Source organism: Astatotilapia calliptera, chromosome 7, assembly GCF_900246225.1.
Source record: "Astatotilapia calliptera chromosome 7, fAstCal1.2, whole genome shotgun sequence".
NCBI classification, from domain to species: Eukaryota; Metazoa; Chordata; class Actinopteri; order Cichliformes; family Cichlidae; genus Astatotilapia; species Astatotilapia calliptera.
The window spans coordinates 65,954,721-65,970,554 of record NC_039308.1 but is presented as its reverse complement, the minus strand read 5'-3'; the positions used below and the strand labels follow the sequence as shown (position 1 = coordinate 65,970,554).

The 15,834-nt window shown below is 42.3% G+C and overlaps 1 protein-coding gene across 4 annotated transcripts in view; it reads left to right on the top strand.

Moving 5' to 3' along the window:
- Positions 1 to 15,834, top strand: part of LOC113027146 (DNA topoisomerase I, mitochondrial) — a 28,706-nt gene that overhangs the window by 259 nt on the left and 12,613 nt on the right. For all 4 annotated transcript variants that reach the window (XM_026176711.1, XM_026176710.1, XM_026176709.1 and 1 more), the window contains exons 2-12: positions 170 to 297; positions 1,430 to 1,484; positions 3,111 to 3,157; positions 6,109 to 6,228; positions 6,386 to 6,473; positions 6,571 to 6,698; positions 6,815 to 6,930; positions 8,797 to 8,918; positions 12,447 to 12,569; positions 12,706 to 12,893; positions 13,196 to 13,340. In XM_026176711.1, coding sequence (XP_026032496.1) covers positions 182 to 297; positions 1,430 to 1,484; positions 3,111 to 3,157; positions 6,109 to 6,228; positions 6,386 to 6,473; positions 6,571 to 6,698; positions 6,815 to 6,930; positions 8,797 to 8,918; positions 12,447 to 12,569; positions 12,706 to 12,893; positions 13,196 to 13,340 — 1,248 coding nt within the window. In that variant the 5' untranslated portion in view covers positions 170 to 181. The remainder of the gene's footprint in view (positions 1 to 169; positions 298 to 1,429; positions 1,485 to 3,110; positions 3,158 to 6,108; positions 6,229 to 6,385; positions 6,474 to 6,570; positions 6,699 to 6,814; positions 6,931 to 8,796; positions 8,919 to 12,446; positions 12,570 to 12,705; positions 12,894 to 13,195; positions 13,341 to 15,834) is intronic.

Genomic DNA, 15,834 nt, shown 5'->3' with positions numbered 1-15,834 from the left:
AAGCTAACAAATGTATTCTTAAGTTCACCGGCGTTGCTGAAGCTTGCTAGCTAACTGATTAACTTCAAGGCCACGTTTTTACAGAACGACTAAATGTTGTAAAGCATGTTTTTTTCCTGGTCTATTTGTTGCAAGTATGCTATTTAATGTTCTCTGTACTCTGCCAAAGAACGTGTGAAAGATGGGGCGGGAGAAGGACGCTAAAGAAGACGAGAAGGCCAAGCACAAAGCGACGAAACTGAAAAGACTGAGTGACAGTGAACGCGCAGGAGCTGGGGGAGATAACATCAAGAAGAGGTGAGTGTTGCGCGTGTCTGCTGGAAAGCTATATATACACACGTATATGACAGGCACAGTTTAGCGAACACTTTATCATTATTCCATCATGAGAGACTGAGGGGCCATTATCAAATCAGCTCCCCGAGCCACCGTGTCCTGATTGCAGCTCCCTGATGATATATGCATGTGACCTGACTGAAGCACGTCCAACATCTGTTCAGCGTCGACACAGGGACCAGATCAAAGCTGTTTTTCGCAGGGAGCTTTGCCTTTCATGTTGTAGAATGTGGAGACAAATTAATTTGGATTAAAAAATGTTAATGAATAAGTTGAGCCATATGGCAGTATGGGTGCCGCTAAATGGGGGGAAACAGTGTTACTGGAAGACTGCTGTACTGGCTGAGCTGTCACGCAGGCTGATGCCATTGAGTGCATGCATTAATTTCACTGTGTACAGTGGGTACTCCATCTTCATATGAATAAATTAATTTACTTTGATATCTGATGCGTTTATTAGCATGCATATGTGAGCAGACAAATGAATGTGGAGTGATCTGTCATTGGCTTGTGTAATTGATGAGAGCAGAGAGATGAATAGACACCTGAAAGCGGCACTGGCAGCAGAGCAGACGGCTTTCTGTGACAGCTAGCCTCATGTTATTTCATGGCACACTGACTGAATTACTGATAAAGGATCAACTTATCCTTCTCAGGTACAAGACTCGGGGAACTAATTTTCCTGAGCAAGTGGCTCCTGCTTTAACTGGCGAACTGCCTCATTCAGATGCTGAGGATTTGTAATTTAAAAAAGAGAGGAGTAATTACAGCTCAGTTTCATTTGGCATCCTGCTCTGAAGGTTGGAAAGGTCACAACTCAAAAAAAAGCAGGCTCAGGGCTGTGGGAGGCTCCTCTGGGACACTGCTTGTCTGATTGGTGGCATTTTGTAGTGTTGTCTGTCTAGAATAATCGTATCTCGGCGTGGACACGAGTCTAACATCATCCTAATATGCCCTCAAGCCTTCACTTGATAACAGCATAGCTCTAACTGTCTGTTAATGCAGTGCTTCTCTGACTTGTCTTGTTTCAAAGACGGCATCATTAACAGCATTTTTCTTTTCCTTTCGTCTGTCATGGCATCCCGATGAACAGCCCAAATCCAACTAAAGCCACGGAGAACATGGATAAAAGAAAATCTCATAAAAAGGTAATTTTTAAAAAGCGGCCTATCAGCCACTGAAATGTGACCCAGTGGGGAGGGATCATTCGTGTCCGCCTATAACTCATGCATATTCCACATGAACAAATCCCACTCCATTGTCTAACTCAGTGGTTCCCAAACTTTTTTTGCTGAGCCCCCCTTTGTTTTACAAGAAAAATATTGAATCAAGAATGTGGGATACTGTCCGTGATTTGAACAGCCCAGCGCTGCTCCCGACGAAGGGAAAAGCAATTCTGCAGGGGAGACCTACCTCGGCACTTGTGCAGGTGAAGCCAAAGGGAAGATTTGCTTCACCATATTTTCTAGTCTTTGGCTTAGAATGAAGTTGGTTTGGAAACATATTCAGCGATGCTTCATCTCCTGCTTTGCGTTTGTGTGGGAGCCCCGTGCTGGCAGTGTCCAAGCGTTTAGTTTTTTTTCTCCTTGGCATACGGGGGTGGGCCCCACACTTTGGGAAGGTCTGGTCTAACTGTTTGCATATTAATAATAGTACTTTGTATAACAGTGTGTAACATAACCCGATGCTATCCGGTCGTTAAGTGATGACGTGACGAATCCTACTTCCAGGTCTAAAGTAGTCTGCGTTTAATATGGCTTTTGTGTTGTTAACATGTTTAATGTTTTGTATTTTCTTCTATTTGATCTCAAAAAGCTCCTAAAACAGTCAGTGATCACTGTTGACCTCCCTCGGCTTTTATTACCGCTAATCATTTATTTAAGCTCAGTTTTTAAAATCATAGGATGTAACTACAGCCCAGACCATGCAGCAGTATATGAATGACTAACCTCGTATTGTGGATGGATTATCTCAGTTGTTCTCCTGGCTGAAGTTTGGTCCTTTTACAGCATCCTGCCATGCGATTACATTTGTTCCTGACCACCGAGAACACTCACGTTAACTTTTATTGAGTGGAAAGAAAGTTAGCTTGTTTATATTATGCTAACATAGCTGTGTCGCTAGCGGTCACGTAGCACATCATTATATACCAGCTAGCCAAACTTCAGTAACCCTACAAACGTCACTGCTGTTTAGTTTTCTGTCTTCATTTATGCTGGAAGTGATAACAGAGCTGTACGTTTGAATTTGTTTCCAAAACCCCGCAGTCAGGACATGCTATATTGTATTTAGATAGAAGCTAGCGAGCTAACTCCCTGCTAACTTCTAACTCCGTTAAATGTCATAAATTCCGTTTTCATGGATGCCTGGATGTTAAACTCAATTGTTACACCTGGTAGAGCAGAACGCTGATCATTTTATTAAAGATGAAAGACTTTAGACAGTTTTTCAACTCTCAGTAATGCCACAGTGATCGTTTGATATATGGACCTGCAGCGGAGTTTAGACCCAGACACGGCTAGTGACGTCAGACTGAACGACCGGATAGATTTAAGGACTGTAGATATTGTTTCATTGTAAGGAATCTTGATTATTCTCGGAAAAAGTTGCTATTTAAGAAAAGCCCAAGCTTGTAACCTTGAGGTGCAGCACTGTTACAGAGATGTGAAAGAAATGAGTCGCACTTTTTTTTTTTTTTTAACACTTCTGGTGCTTTGCGTAAGATCAAGGTCCAGCTGTCTGTCCTTGAGCTTTAATCTATGTTATTCCCTTAGGTCAAGACACCAAAGATGGAGAATGTTGAATCATCCAGCAGCATCAGGTAGGGTAAAAGTCCTGCTACCAGCACTGGATTACTGTTGAAATGCTGAGATAATAATCTCACTAAGCTTTGGTGTAACTGTGCCAGAGTTTTCCTTTTTTTTTTCTTCTCCCTCCCGAGGTGATGAAAAATTAATTCTTGTGTTTTGATGTTCAGGGTCCCTGGACAGAAGCATTCCCATTTTCTACAGTGTGTTATGTTGTCTTTCAGAAAATTAATTTTACTGTGCACTGACGACAAATATCTTTGGCTTGTCTGCAGTGAAATAAATGAGACTGCATAGTTTGAGTAGTTGGATGCTCAGCGGGGTGTTGCCAGGATGGCAGGCTGTGGCCGAAGGCCCGCTGCGTCAAATCTGTTTCACAGCAGTGTTTCCATAGAGTTGTTAATGGATTATTTCCCAGATGTGGATTTAGCCCAACCCAATGTTCTGAGTGACATTTCAAAGGAGATGTCATATGGAAAAACGTTTTGTGAAATTCTGGCTTTTAATGTTTCCCTTTAGGGTTTTTTTTTCTCCCCCCACAAAGGCTCAGGTGGTAACTGTGCTAGTTGAGTGGGTTTCGTGCAGAGAGCAAAGTTAAGGCCTTGCAGCAGAGTTAGTGAAGAAACATAAGGCTATTAGAACCACAGACCGTAAATGTCAGTGCACACAGTGACCCAACCTCCTTTTTATAGCTTTTTATGGATTTTGCTCAGTAGTGCAGTATACCACAAAAATATAACCGTTTCTACTAGCGCGACGTTTTTTTCCTTTCATTGAGCAGTTGAACTGAACATCTTGACCTCGGTACTCTTACGTTTGCAAAGTTTGACTGAAAAGAGAACAGAACGACAGATAAAGCGTTTTCCTTTCATCGTCTTTTTCCAAAGTGAGCATATTACACGTTACATTAAAAATCCCTCACTTCCTCCATAAAGCCTTACACAGAGTGAACCTTCACTAACTAATCTATTCAGCTCGGCTGCATTTGGCTCAAATCCTTCTCTTCCTTCTCATGACTTCATGTTAAGCGATGTTTCGGCTGTGAGCAGGTGGGAAAAAATCTTTGGGAATGATGTCTTGTTTTTATTTTTGTGATTTTAATATTGTTAAAATGTAGGAAAAGCTCATACATCATCTCTGCTTCAATGCCTGGCTTCCTTCTGACTCATAATAGCCAATCATTAAATTCACTAATTTTTAGTGCAACAATGAAAATGACTGTAGTGTCTGATTAAAGACGTGATGGACCATAAAGGTCAGTAATGACATATAAAGGTGTCTTATTGTCTACAGCGTGTACAACAACTGAAACGTCCATCCATTCGCTTCCGCTTATCCTTTTCAGGGTCGCAGGGGGCGCTGGAGCCTATCCCAGCTGTCATAGGGCAAGAGGCGGGGTACACCCTGGACAGGTCGCCAGTCTGTCGCAGGGCCAACACACAGGGACAGACAACCATTCGCACTCACATTCATTCGCACATTCACAATGTGGATTATCCAATTAACCTATCCCCACAAGCTGCATGTCTTTGGACGGTGGGAGGAAGCCGGAGTACCCGGAGGGAACCCACGCAAACACGGGGAGAACATGCAAACTCCACACAGAAAGACCCCGGCCTGGTGTTGGACTTGAACTCAGGACCTTCTTGCTGTGCGGCAACAGTGCTAACCACTGTGCCACCGTGCTGCCCACACAACTGAAACGTTACTGTAGAAATTAGCTTTGCAAATATGCCTAAAGTGTTCCAGTGATGTAGCTTCTGATTTGTCAAAGTAGCTACAATAACACAACTTATCATTGTAAGACTCACTAATACTAATGATGATAATTACTGGTTGTGTTCTGTTTCAGTGTTTCTGAAACTCACAACAGTGTGATAGGTTGTCAGGCACAGAGTCCACTTTTCTGTCACATGTTGTGAGCTGTGTGGATTCTCTCCAAGTACTCGGCATTCCCACAGTCCAAAGACGTTAGCTTGGGTTAATTGATTCTATATTTGTTTTATTCTGTGGGGTATACTGGTACTTTATTCTAATTGTATTGTAAAACAGATATCTTTGTTTTTCTGCCTGAGTTCATACAGTATTGGGTGCAGTGACCGGATGGAGTCATAGACCTGAGAACCCCAGGAATAGCTCATTACCTTCAATCTGAAAGCATCAGGGTCCTGCTGTAGCAGAAAGAACATTATCCTGATAAATGCACAGTGAATAGTTGCTACTATAGTGCCTTGTAATTTGGATCAGTAAGCCAATTTGGCAATTATGTGCTACGCTGCTTTACATTTTCCACATTTTGTTCATTTCCAGAATGTTGTGGGAGGAAAAGGAGAAAACTAATTTTTATTAGCAGCAGTGACTGTAATTTGTTGATTTCTTAATTTGGGCCATTTCTCTACCCATCAAATCTTCAGTCTGCAGGGAAATCCAGGCTTGCACTTGTGTAATTACTCCTTTTTTTTCTCTCCTTTTTAAAATCTCTAAACGCTGTCATTATGTCATTATCATTACTGTCGATAATTTTACTCAATTACCACAATTATGCTTGATTTCTTATGGTCAGTGAGTCATCACGGTGTGCTTAAAGATTTTCTTTCTACGCCAAACAGGAGGGCAGCAGTGAAAAATAAGGCATCAAGCTTTTATTCTGCATGTTAACTTTATTAAGTTGATACAAAACCATCTACTCAAGTGAGATTAAAAATGAATAAAATATAGAACACTTGATAAGAATTCAGAAATGTGTTAGTCTAAGTCTTAAAAAACTAAAATAAGGTCCGACTTGGGTCCAAAAAAATTAAAATTAAAAATTGTGAATTAAATTTTGAAGGCTTGCTGTTAAGACTAGAGCTGCACTTTGGAATGAGTATTTTAATAATTATGCTAATATGTCAGCAGAAATGTGTAACTCTGATGCTACAGAGTGGATACATTTGTAGCTAAAACTGTTCATTTTGTCGTTCAGTGAATCTGTGAAACAGGAACTACAGGATGATGCTTTTACAGCAAAGAAGAAAGGAGTGAAAAGGAAAAGAATTAAAGATGACCCCAAAGAAGGCACCAGTGATTCTGCCAATTCACCCACGTAAGTCTGACCAGGTCTAGAAAAAATCCTTGTGTGTCCTTCTTCATGTAGGATCACTTTTACTGAAAGCTGCTGCAGAAAAATGTACCTTTCATGAGTAATTCACTTAGTTTTGTATGCAAGCCATTAGTTTCTTTCATTCCCATGTTGCATGCAGCCTGAAGAAGAAGAGAAAGCAACGTCATCTCGAAGAAGAAGGTGATGGAGTGGCTCAGACAAAGACGTCAAAGAAGAGAACACAAAAGGTAAACTTCTGTCTCCATCGGGGTAATCTTGCACCTACAACAAGTTCAGCACGAGAAACATGGTTCATGGTGAGTTTTTTTTCTCTCTTCTGCACAGATGGTAAAGAAGGAGGAAGAAGAGCAGGCTGTGTCAAAAAAAAGTAAGAAGACAAAGGAGGAGATTGAAGAAGCAAGACAGCTGAAGATCAAAAAGAAGGAGGAGGAGGAGCAGAATCGCTGGAGATGGTTGTGGAGTGCTCTTTTCATCTGGACACTCTTCCCACCCACACATACAAACACAAAGTGCAATTTTAACTTTCACTGATGCGTCTGTACTTTTTTATCATCTTGGTTTTTGTCAGGTGGGAGGAAGAGAAGTATGAAGATGGGGTGAAATGGAAGTTCTTGGAACACAAAGGACCCTACTTTCCCCCTGAGTACCAGCCTTTACCTGACAATGTTCACTTCTACTATAATGGTCAGTTGAGTGTGTGATTGAAACAAGGGTGACGGGTACAGGAGCTCTACTTTTGTGTCTTACAGATACTGTTGAGACAGTGTTAAATGATTTTACAAGTTAGATGCACTTCAGTGTAGGCTTCTCTGCTTCTATACAGCGCAGTCAGACATTACCGACATCATTTACTGATACGTCTGCCTCACTCTAAAAGCCAGAATCAGCTCATGTACGAAAAGCATTGTGTGGGTCTCATTTATGGAGAGCGTTACAGTTGTCCTAGAAAAATTATGAATAAATAATTATACAAGAATTTCATTTTATGCCAATAATTTACGTCATGATTGTCTGTATTCCTAATCTAGGATTACCAGTTATGTATCAAATCAATAAAAAGTAAGAGTGAGTTCAATCTTAGACAGAAAAAAGGTTCAGTGTCGATTCAAGAGGCTGTGATGGATAGTCTGTTAATGTTTCTTCAGAAGCTTTTAAAAAGGTTTATTAAACTTTCTTTAAGAAAGATTTTAGACTGATTATCAAACCTTCATGAGTGTCCTTCCAGAGCCAAGGCCAAAGCTCCATCCTCTTTAGTTTAAGTGCTGCTCTGGTCACGGCTTAGTTTTGTAGAAGAGCAGTCCTTTCCAAGAAACATCATCAGTTGCTGTTGGAAAAAAAAATAATGAAATGTTACATTGCAGTTCTGAAAGGTATTCATGCAGTCCTGTGAAATTTTCTTTATGCAATACAGATATTTAAACCCCTCACATTCACACACCCAGACTTCAGGCCTGCATCAAGATCACGTGTAGAAATGAACACGGCTCTCACACTGATACAAAAAAGGAATCCCTCCCTGCTCATGAATAACCTCCACTGCCTGTGATATCCATGTATGGCTTCCAGATATTCACAAAGTGCCGTTGTTTGCCCATGGCAATGTATGAATCTGTGATTTCCTTCTTCCAGAGTCCCATGGAGGCTGCATCCATACTTGTCCAGCATAGTGCAGTGGCTCCTCAGGCTCGAAGCAGTCCATAGTCCAGTGATTTAGTCTGCTTTATCAGTACACAGTTTAGCCTTTAAGGGGATTTTAACCTTAAACACTTCAGACAAACACTTGGTGACATCTTTCCAGAATTCCTGAATTTTAGGACATTCCCATAGACAATGGAGAAGAGTTCCTTTTTCTGTATTTCGTACAAATGTCCAGAATGTCATTGGACATATGATGGAGCCTGACGGGTGTTATATAGGTTCTTATGAGCCATTTATATTGCAAAAGTTTAAAGTGTGTGTTTGTTTGTTCAGGTTACTTTATAAAGTCGCTTCAGCTCATTGGGCATAAAGGTGCAGCCACACAGTTTCGCTCGGGATGAGGTCTGAGCTTGGACTGTAATTTTAAGACAATCTTGTGAACGCTAGCGTACACACATCCTGACTTTGTTTGCTCACACAGAAGACATAGCCGCACGCTATTGGGCCTTTAGGATTCAAGACGTGTTTGAAGCTGGATACTGATTGATGGCTGTAATTGTTTTTGCTTTGTTTAGCAGTCCAGCTGCAAACGGGGTCCTACGGGGACTTGGTTTGATCTGTTAATTCCTGCACGTGCATGTTTTTAAAGGTTGGTCCTAGCAGTGGACTTGAATGTAGATCACTGTCCTTGCCTCTAATCCTACCTCCCTCTATCCACGGGCTAGTCTGACAGCCTGGAGGAGCTAAGGTGGGGGTGGTACTGGGTGGTGGATCTTCAGAGGACCCCGAGCTCCCAAAGGCTTGTGTTCTTGACTAGTACGGCTCGATAAACGTATAGTTCTGACAATAAGGCTTGGTTGGTTTAATGCTGTTAAAAATGATCTCAGTGTAAGTGATGCTGCTTGTGTGCAGGTAAAAAGGTAAAGCTGAGCCTGGCGGCAGAAGAGGTGGCGGTGTTCTTTGCCCAGATGCTGGATCATGAGTACACCACCAAGAAGGTGTTCCGCGAGAATTTCTTTAAAGATTGGAGAAAGGTAAAGCCAAATGCATCATGGAAGTTGGAGTAAGTTACCTTTAGGTGTGATTATGAGTTTAAAATGTGCTGCAGTAGACTGGTGGCTCCAAAGCCAGCTGGGGTTGGTGTCACCACATCTGCAAACTTTGTCTTCATGTAACAGTTTTGCAAAAGTTGCGTATGTTCAAGCCTTTTGTTAGTGTGAGTGCATCATAAATAGATTGTATGTGTGTAAATACAGGACGAGTGTGACTGGTACATGCTCGCTGGTGTCTGTCAGGGTGTCCTCTGCATGGAAAAAACACCGTGCCAAGCCCCTAGGCATATCATGCAGAATTAATTTTGCGCTGCTTAGTGCTCAATGCACTTGAAAATACGATTTATGTGAAGGCATTGATATGCTAATCCAGACAACTAGCTCTCCTGCATATGAACAAATCCAATTAAACTGTTTTATTATAGCCGGAAAAAACTCTCCTCGGTCCACTGCCCTCAGTGCCCGCCCACTGTCGGGTGTCATTCATGCTTAGACACGCAGGCTGACTGCCTGTCCACGCTGTCAGTGTTCCTGGAGGTGTGTGTGTGGTTATGTGTAGGTCTCTATTTGCATCTCATCTTCTATGACGGTAGATAACAAAACTGGGCTGTATCAGTTTGATGGATGAGAGTCATTTCCTTTATTCCTAAAGTTTGTGCCCATGATGGATTGTGTGTGTGTGTGTGTGTGTGTGTGTGTGTGTGTGTGTGTGTGAGAGAAACATTTAACCATTTTGTGTGCATTTCAAATTACGGTCAGTATTTTTGTGTGATTATTACTGCACTGTTTATAAAAAGCACCTCTGTGGCAGTAAGTGACGACTTATTAATACACTTGATCATTAATTATTATTAGCAATATGTCATGAAATACAGATTCTTTCCCTACAGCTAGACAGCACATTGAAAGCCACTGATGATATTTCACCATCACAACAGCTTAGAGCTGCAGCTGAAACAGAGTTGCTTTGCCCTGTTGGTCACCTCTGATATGACCTCTGGTGACCCCTTGTGAAACAACTTTTGGCAATTAAAGTTGAAACTCAGCTGCTCCGCCTGGCCTGTCAGGATTCTTTATTTAGCCTGCTTAGCAGTGACCTTACAGTGTTCACACTCATAGCTACTGTAGTTCTGGGAGTGATGTGTTGTTAAAAGTGTTAAATACTGGAAAGCTGTAACATTTTCTTATGTTTCTGTGATGCAAAACTGCAGCTTTGACTGTCCCCACTTTTTAAATGGCTTGTTAGGAGAAAGTACTGTAGCCTTTTATGACAGCACCAGTTGTGTTTTTTTCGACTCTGCTTCACCTCCGTAAAAATGAGTAATTAAAGGAAAGGTCGGTGATCTGTTTGAATCCTCCTCATCTAGTTTTTCTTTTGTTTGTTTTTAATGATGCATTATTGCGTTAATTTGTTATATGAATAGACAAATGTTATGCACTCTGTTTTCATAGCTGGTCAGTAGGGCTGCCACGATTAGTCGACTAGTCGCGATTACGTCGACTATCAAAATCGTCGACGACTGATTTAATAGTCGACGCGTCGTTTGAAGCTTTGTAAGATCACAAAAGACGCAGGAATAAGTGGCAGGATTTAAGAGTGTAATAACGGACTGAAACAGAAGATGGCAGCACTGCATGTACAAGGATGCCAGCTGCCGTTAAACTCAGAAGAAGAAGAAGCTGTGTCCCAGAATTCATAGCGCGGCCCAGCTCAGTTTCCAACAATGGCGGCAGCTAGTTAGTTTTAATATTACTCTTATGATTCTTTCTGGGTCACAAAATAAACGTTTAACATATTTTCAGGCGAGAATGTAGCTGTGTAAACCTCAAATATCTGCTCAGTTTATCAAGACACCACATACTTTCAAAAGCGCGCCGACGTTTTCGGAGACGTCTGTTACCCACTAGCTCGATAGCTAGCCGGGGGCTAGGCTAACTAGAGCCGTGAGAACACCGGACTCCCGGCAAATCGTTTTCAAACCCACCGCAGTCTTTTGCTACTCAGGTTAAACATGATATGAGTCACTTAGATAATTTAAACATGTTATTGTTTGGCTTTTTTTAGTATTTTATTTGTTCCTGAGTAAATCGGTTTGGCTGAGATTATAGTTTTTACACAGCTGAATAAACATCAAGCAGACAGCTGATTATCAGAAGTGTGAGATGCTGGACTATATACTATCATGTCTTTATTTTTAGTTAGCACATACCGTAAACACTTAAAGCTGTAAGCTAATGATAGTTATATAAGAGCAGATGCTGCTGGTGCAATAAGCTGTACGTTTTACGTCCAATGGATGCTGATCTGATTAGTCGACTAATCACAAAAATAATCGGTGAATGGTCGACTCAAAATAATCGTTTGTGGCAGCCCTACTGGTCAGTGAATATAACAAAGCAATGCTCTGTACAGAACTCTTAAGAGCTTCTTCTGCTGACTTTATCACAACACCGTCTTTGACCCCTTCCTCATTTCTTATTTTTTTTTGCATATTTGTCACACTGACATGTTTCTGTTTTTATTAAAGCTACATTCTAAATATAAAATTTAGCTTTTAAATGAGTTCATCTATTCAGGTGATGAAAAAACTATCCCAACCTGCCTGGCCTAATGTGATTAAGTTACGGCCCCTTAAACCTAATAACACAGTTAGTGACGATTTCATTTATTAAAGGCAGAAAAGCCCAAACCTAATCTGAAACTGCTTGTGGCACCGTTGGCAGCGAGAACTGCAATCAAGGGTCTAACTGTCAGTCTTGGTGTGGAGGAATTTTGGCTCTTTTTTGCAGAATTGTTTTAATTCAGCCACAGTGGAAGGTGTTTGAGCACGAGTGCCAAGAGCATCCTAACCGGCCTAACGTCCGGACTTTGGCTAGGACACTTCAAAACATTCAGTATTTTATTTTTGAGCCGTTTTGCTGTTATGTTTCCAATCATCGTCCTGCTGACTGTGTCTTTGGTTTTGGGCATGATGTGTTGCTATGTATTTTTAAACACGTCTGGCAGTAATCTGCAGTGGGTGTGGTCAGTGAGACTGAACTCAGCTTTCCAAAATTGTGGTTAATCAGATTTAACAGGTGGGTGTTCGTCTTCACAAGAAACTGGTAGGTGTGGATAGTTTTTTTTTTCTCCTTTCATCAGCTAAATAATATAAAAAGTGCAGTTTTTAATTGCTCAGATTATCTTTCTCTGATATTTGTTTGATCTGAAATGTGTGAGAAACTAAATGGATAAATGGAGGTTGTTATAATTTTTACAGCAGTGTAATTGCTGTTTGCATCACTAGAGGCGAAGACACACGATCAGTTTCTGCAGTTATTCTATCATCACTTTAATTGGAACCATTTACATCATGTTAATTTTTTCCTGTAAATATAAAAATAAAGAATAATGCTCACTACAACTTCCAGATTGTTTTGGTTAATAGCTTGCGTGTTCTTTTTGTTGCTGCTGATATTCTCAGACTTGAAATGAGACTGTATGCCTCAACACACTTTGTGCTTGTGTAGGAAATGACCCATGAGGAGAGGTCACTGATTCAAGATCTTGATAAGTGTGACTTTGGAGAAATCCATGCCATGCATAAAGCCAAAACAGAGGCAAGGAAAAATATGTCCAAGGAGGAGAAACAGGTAAAGCTCGCGTTCCCTTCTTTGTATTTGTATGCTGCTGTCTTCATAATGTGTAGCGTAATAACTGGAGTAAGTCCAGAGGAGCACCCTGTCCATTTCTGAGGTAACGCGATCTGTATCTGAAATCTTTTTGTAGGCTTTGAAAGAGGCAAACCAGAAGATAGTGGATGAATACGGCTACTGCCTTCTGGACCACCACAAAGAACGCATTGGCAATTTTAAGATTGAGCCTCCGGGGTTATTCCGAGGTAGAGGCGAGCATCCCAAGCAAGGCATGCTGAAGAAGAGGATCCAACCAGAGGACGTCATCATCAATTGCAGCAAGTGAGAGTGTGATTGTGAAATCAGTGTATAGTTGAGTACAGCTTTAGTTTCAGTCCCCTCCGTGTGCCCTTGTGGCTCAATGCAGAGCAGTGACATTTTCACTCAAAGAAACAAGTTCTTAATACACAAACTGTTTAAATGTGTAGAATCACAGGCTTGTTTTGTTTTTTCTGACAGTGTTCAAATCAACATGACTAATATTATTTTTTTTGTTACTTTTTTTTAGGCTTAAATCTGTATTTGAGCTGTGCATCAGTGCTGGTCATTTACATACTGTATTGCACTTGTTCTTGCTCTGGCAGAGAATCTCGTATCCCCGCACCACCCGCTGGGCACCACTGGAAGGAAGTTCGACACGATAACACCGTGACATGGCTCGTCAGCTGGACTGAAAACATCCAGGGCTCCAATAAGTACATCATGCTTAATGCCAACTCAAAACTGAAGGTGAGCTATCTGTTGCATAATGGGGGGGATGCACATACAAGTGGGTACAAAGAAACATGCTGTCAGAGCTGCAGACTTTGGGTTCAACAAAGTTCAGACTACTTTGGCAGCACAGTTCTCAAACTGGTTTTGGAAAAAACTAGTATCTCAGATTATTAGAATATTGTTAGATTTGTCTGCCAGTCCACAGGTGGTGGTCCCCATCTTTAAGAAAGGGGACCGGAGGGTGTGTTCCAACTACAGGGGGATCACACTCCTCAGCCTCCCTGGGAAAGTCTATGCCAGGGTGCTGGAAAGGAGAGTTCGTCCGTTAGTCGAACCTCGGATACAGGAGGAACAATGCGGTTTTTGTCCTGGTCGCGGAACACTGGACCAGCTCTTTATCCTCTCCAGGATACTTGAGGGTGCATGGGAGTTTGCCCAACCAGTCTACATGTGTTTTGTGGACTTGGAGAAGGCATTCGACCGTGTCCCTCGGGGTGTCCTGTGGGAGGTGTTGCGGGAATATGGGGTGTCTGGCCCATTGCTACGGGCCATTCGATCCCTATACAACCGTTGCAAGAGCTTGGTTCGCATTGCCGGCAATAAGTCGGACTCGTTCCCGGTGGGTGATGGGCTTCGCCAGGCTGCCCTTTGTCTCCGGTTCTGTTCATAGTTTTTATGGACAGGATTTCTAGGCGCAGCCAAGTGGCGGAGGGCTTTCGCTTTGGTGGCCTCAGAATCTCATCTCTGATTTTTGCAGATGATGTGGTTCTGTTGGCTTCATCGGGTGAAGGCCTCCAGCTCGCACTGGAACGGTTCGCAGCCGAGTGTGAAGCAGCGGGAATGAGGATCAGCACCTCCAAATCTGAGGCCATGGTTCTCAGCCGGAAAAGGGTGGAGTGCCCACTCCGGGTCGGGGATGAGTTCCTGCCACAAGTGGAGGAGTTCAAGTATCTCGGGGTCTTGTTCGCGAGTGATGGGAGAAGGGAGCCGGAGATCGACAGACGGATTGGGGCTGCAGCTGCAGTAATGCGGACGCTGCACCGGTCCGTCGTGGTGAAGAGGGAGCTGAGTGTAAAAGCGAAGCTCTCAATTTACCGGTCGGTCTACGTCCCTACCCTCACCTATGGCCACGAGCTGTGGGTAGTGACCGAAAGAACGAGATCGCGGATACAAGCGGCAGAAATGAGCTTCCTCCGAAGGCTGGCTGGCCTCTCCCTTAGAGATAGGGTGAGAAGTTCGGCCATCCGGGAGGGGCTCAGAGTAGAGCAGCTGCTGCTCCACATCGAAAGGAGCCAGCTGAGGTGGTTCGGGCATCTGACAAGGATGCCCCCTGGGCGCCTCCTGGGTGAGGTGTTCCAGGCATGTCCCACCGGGAGGAGGCCCCGGGGCAGACCCAGGACACGCTGGAGAGATTATATCTCTCGGCTGGCCTGGGAACGCCTTGGTATTCCCCCGGATAAGCTGGAGGAGGTGGCTGGGGAGAGGGAGGTCTGGGCCTCTTTGCTTAGGCTGCTGCCCCCGCGACCCGGCCCCGGACAAAGCGGATGAAGATGGATGGATGGATGGATGTTAGATTTGTATTGTTGATTGTCATTTATGCTTAGAAATATTTACTTATATACTAAGATCAATTCATACATTTAAAATACAGAAACATCCAACTTCTGAAGCATGTGTTCAGTCACTGGTTGATGATTCTTTACCATAAATGACTTCATTGTGTGCCGCATGGAGCCGATCGGCTTGCTGCTTCACTGTTATTGGCTGCTTTGATAACAGCCTTTAACTTGCCTGTTTCTCATTTTCTTTTCTGACTAAATGATAAATTCTCTATCGGCCTCAGGTCGTCTGAGTTATCTGGTCTATCAAGTACAGCAGTAACACCGCTGGTGTGTCACTGCATCAAACTAAACTGAGATAAGCAGGATCAACATAATATTTCATTTTCTCAAACTTGAAATTTTTTTCACAAGCTGTAAGTCAGATTAAAATGACAAAGGCTTGAATCATTTCACTTTACATGTAATGGACATGATATAAATAAATTTTTGAGATGCATTAGTCAAAGTGCTTCAGTTCTGATATTTTCCTAGCTCGCATTATGCCATTTTAAATAGAAAAGAATAAATAAGTATAAAGATATTTTGCTGTGTGTTTCGCTCATCTTCTACTGTTGTTCATGTGGTGAGCAAACACTTAGCCACTGTCCTTCAAAGATAACTTGATAAATGTTGGAATTCATCATTCAGAACATTCAAGCTTTGTTTGATCTGTCACCAAACATCTCTCTATTCATTCTGTGGACTCCTTCAACCAACATTGTGAATGCTTTAATCCCACATTAAAAATATGAAATGTAACAGAAGCGTCCCGTTTCCAAAGGATTTACTTTTTCTTTCCCTCTTGAACGTAAGAAGCAAAACCAAACCGACTGGAAAAGCAAAAAAGCAGAACTTCAAAACACCATTTTCATCATCACCAAAAACTGCATGTGCACCAAACGTTTGAT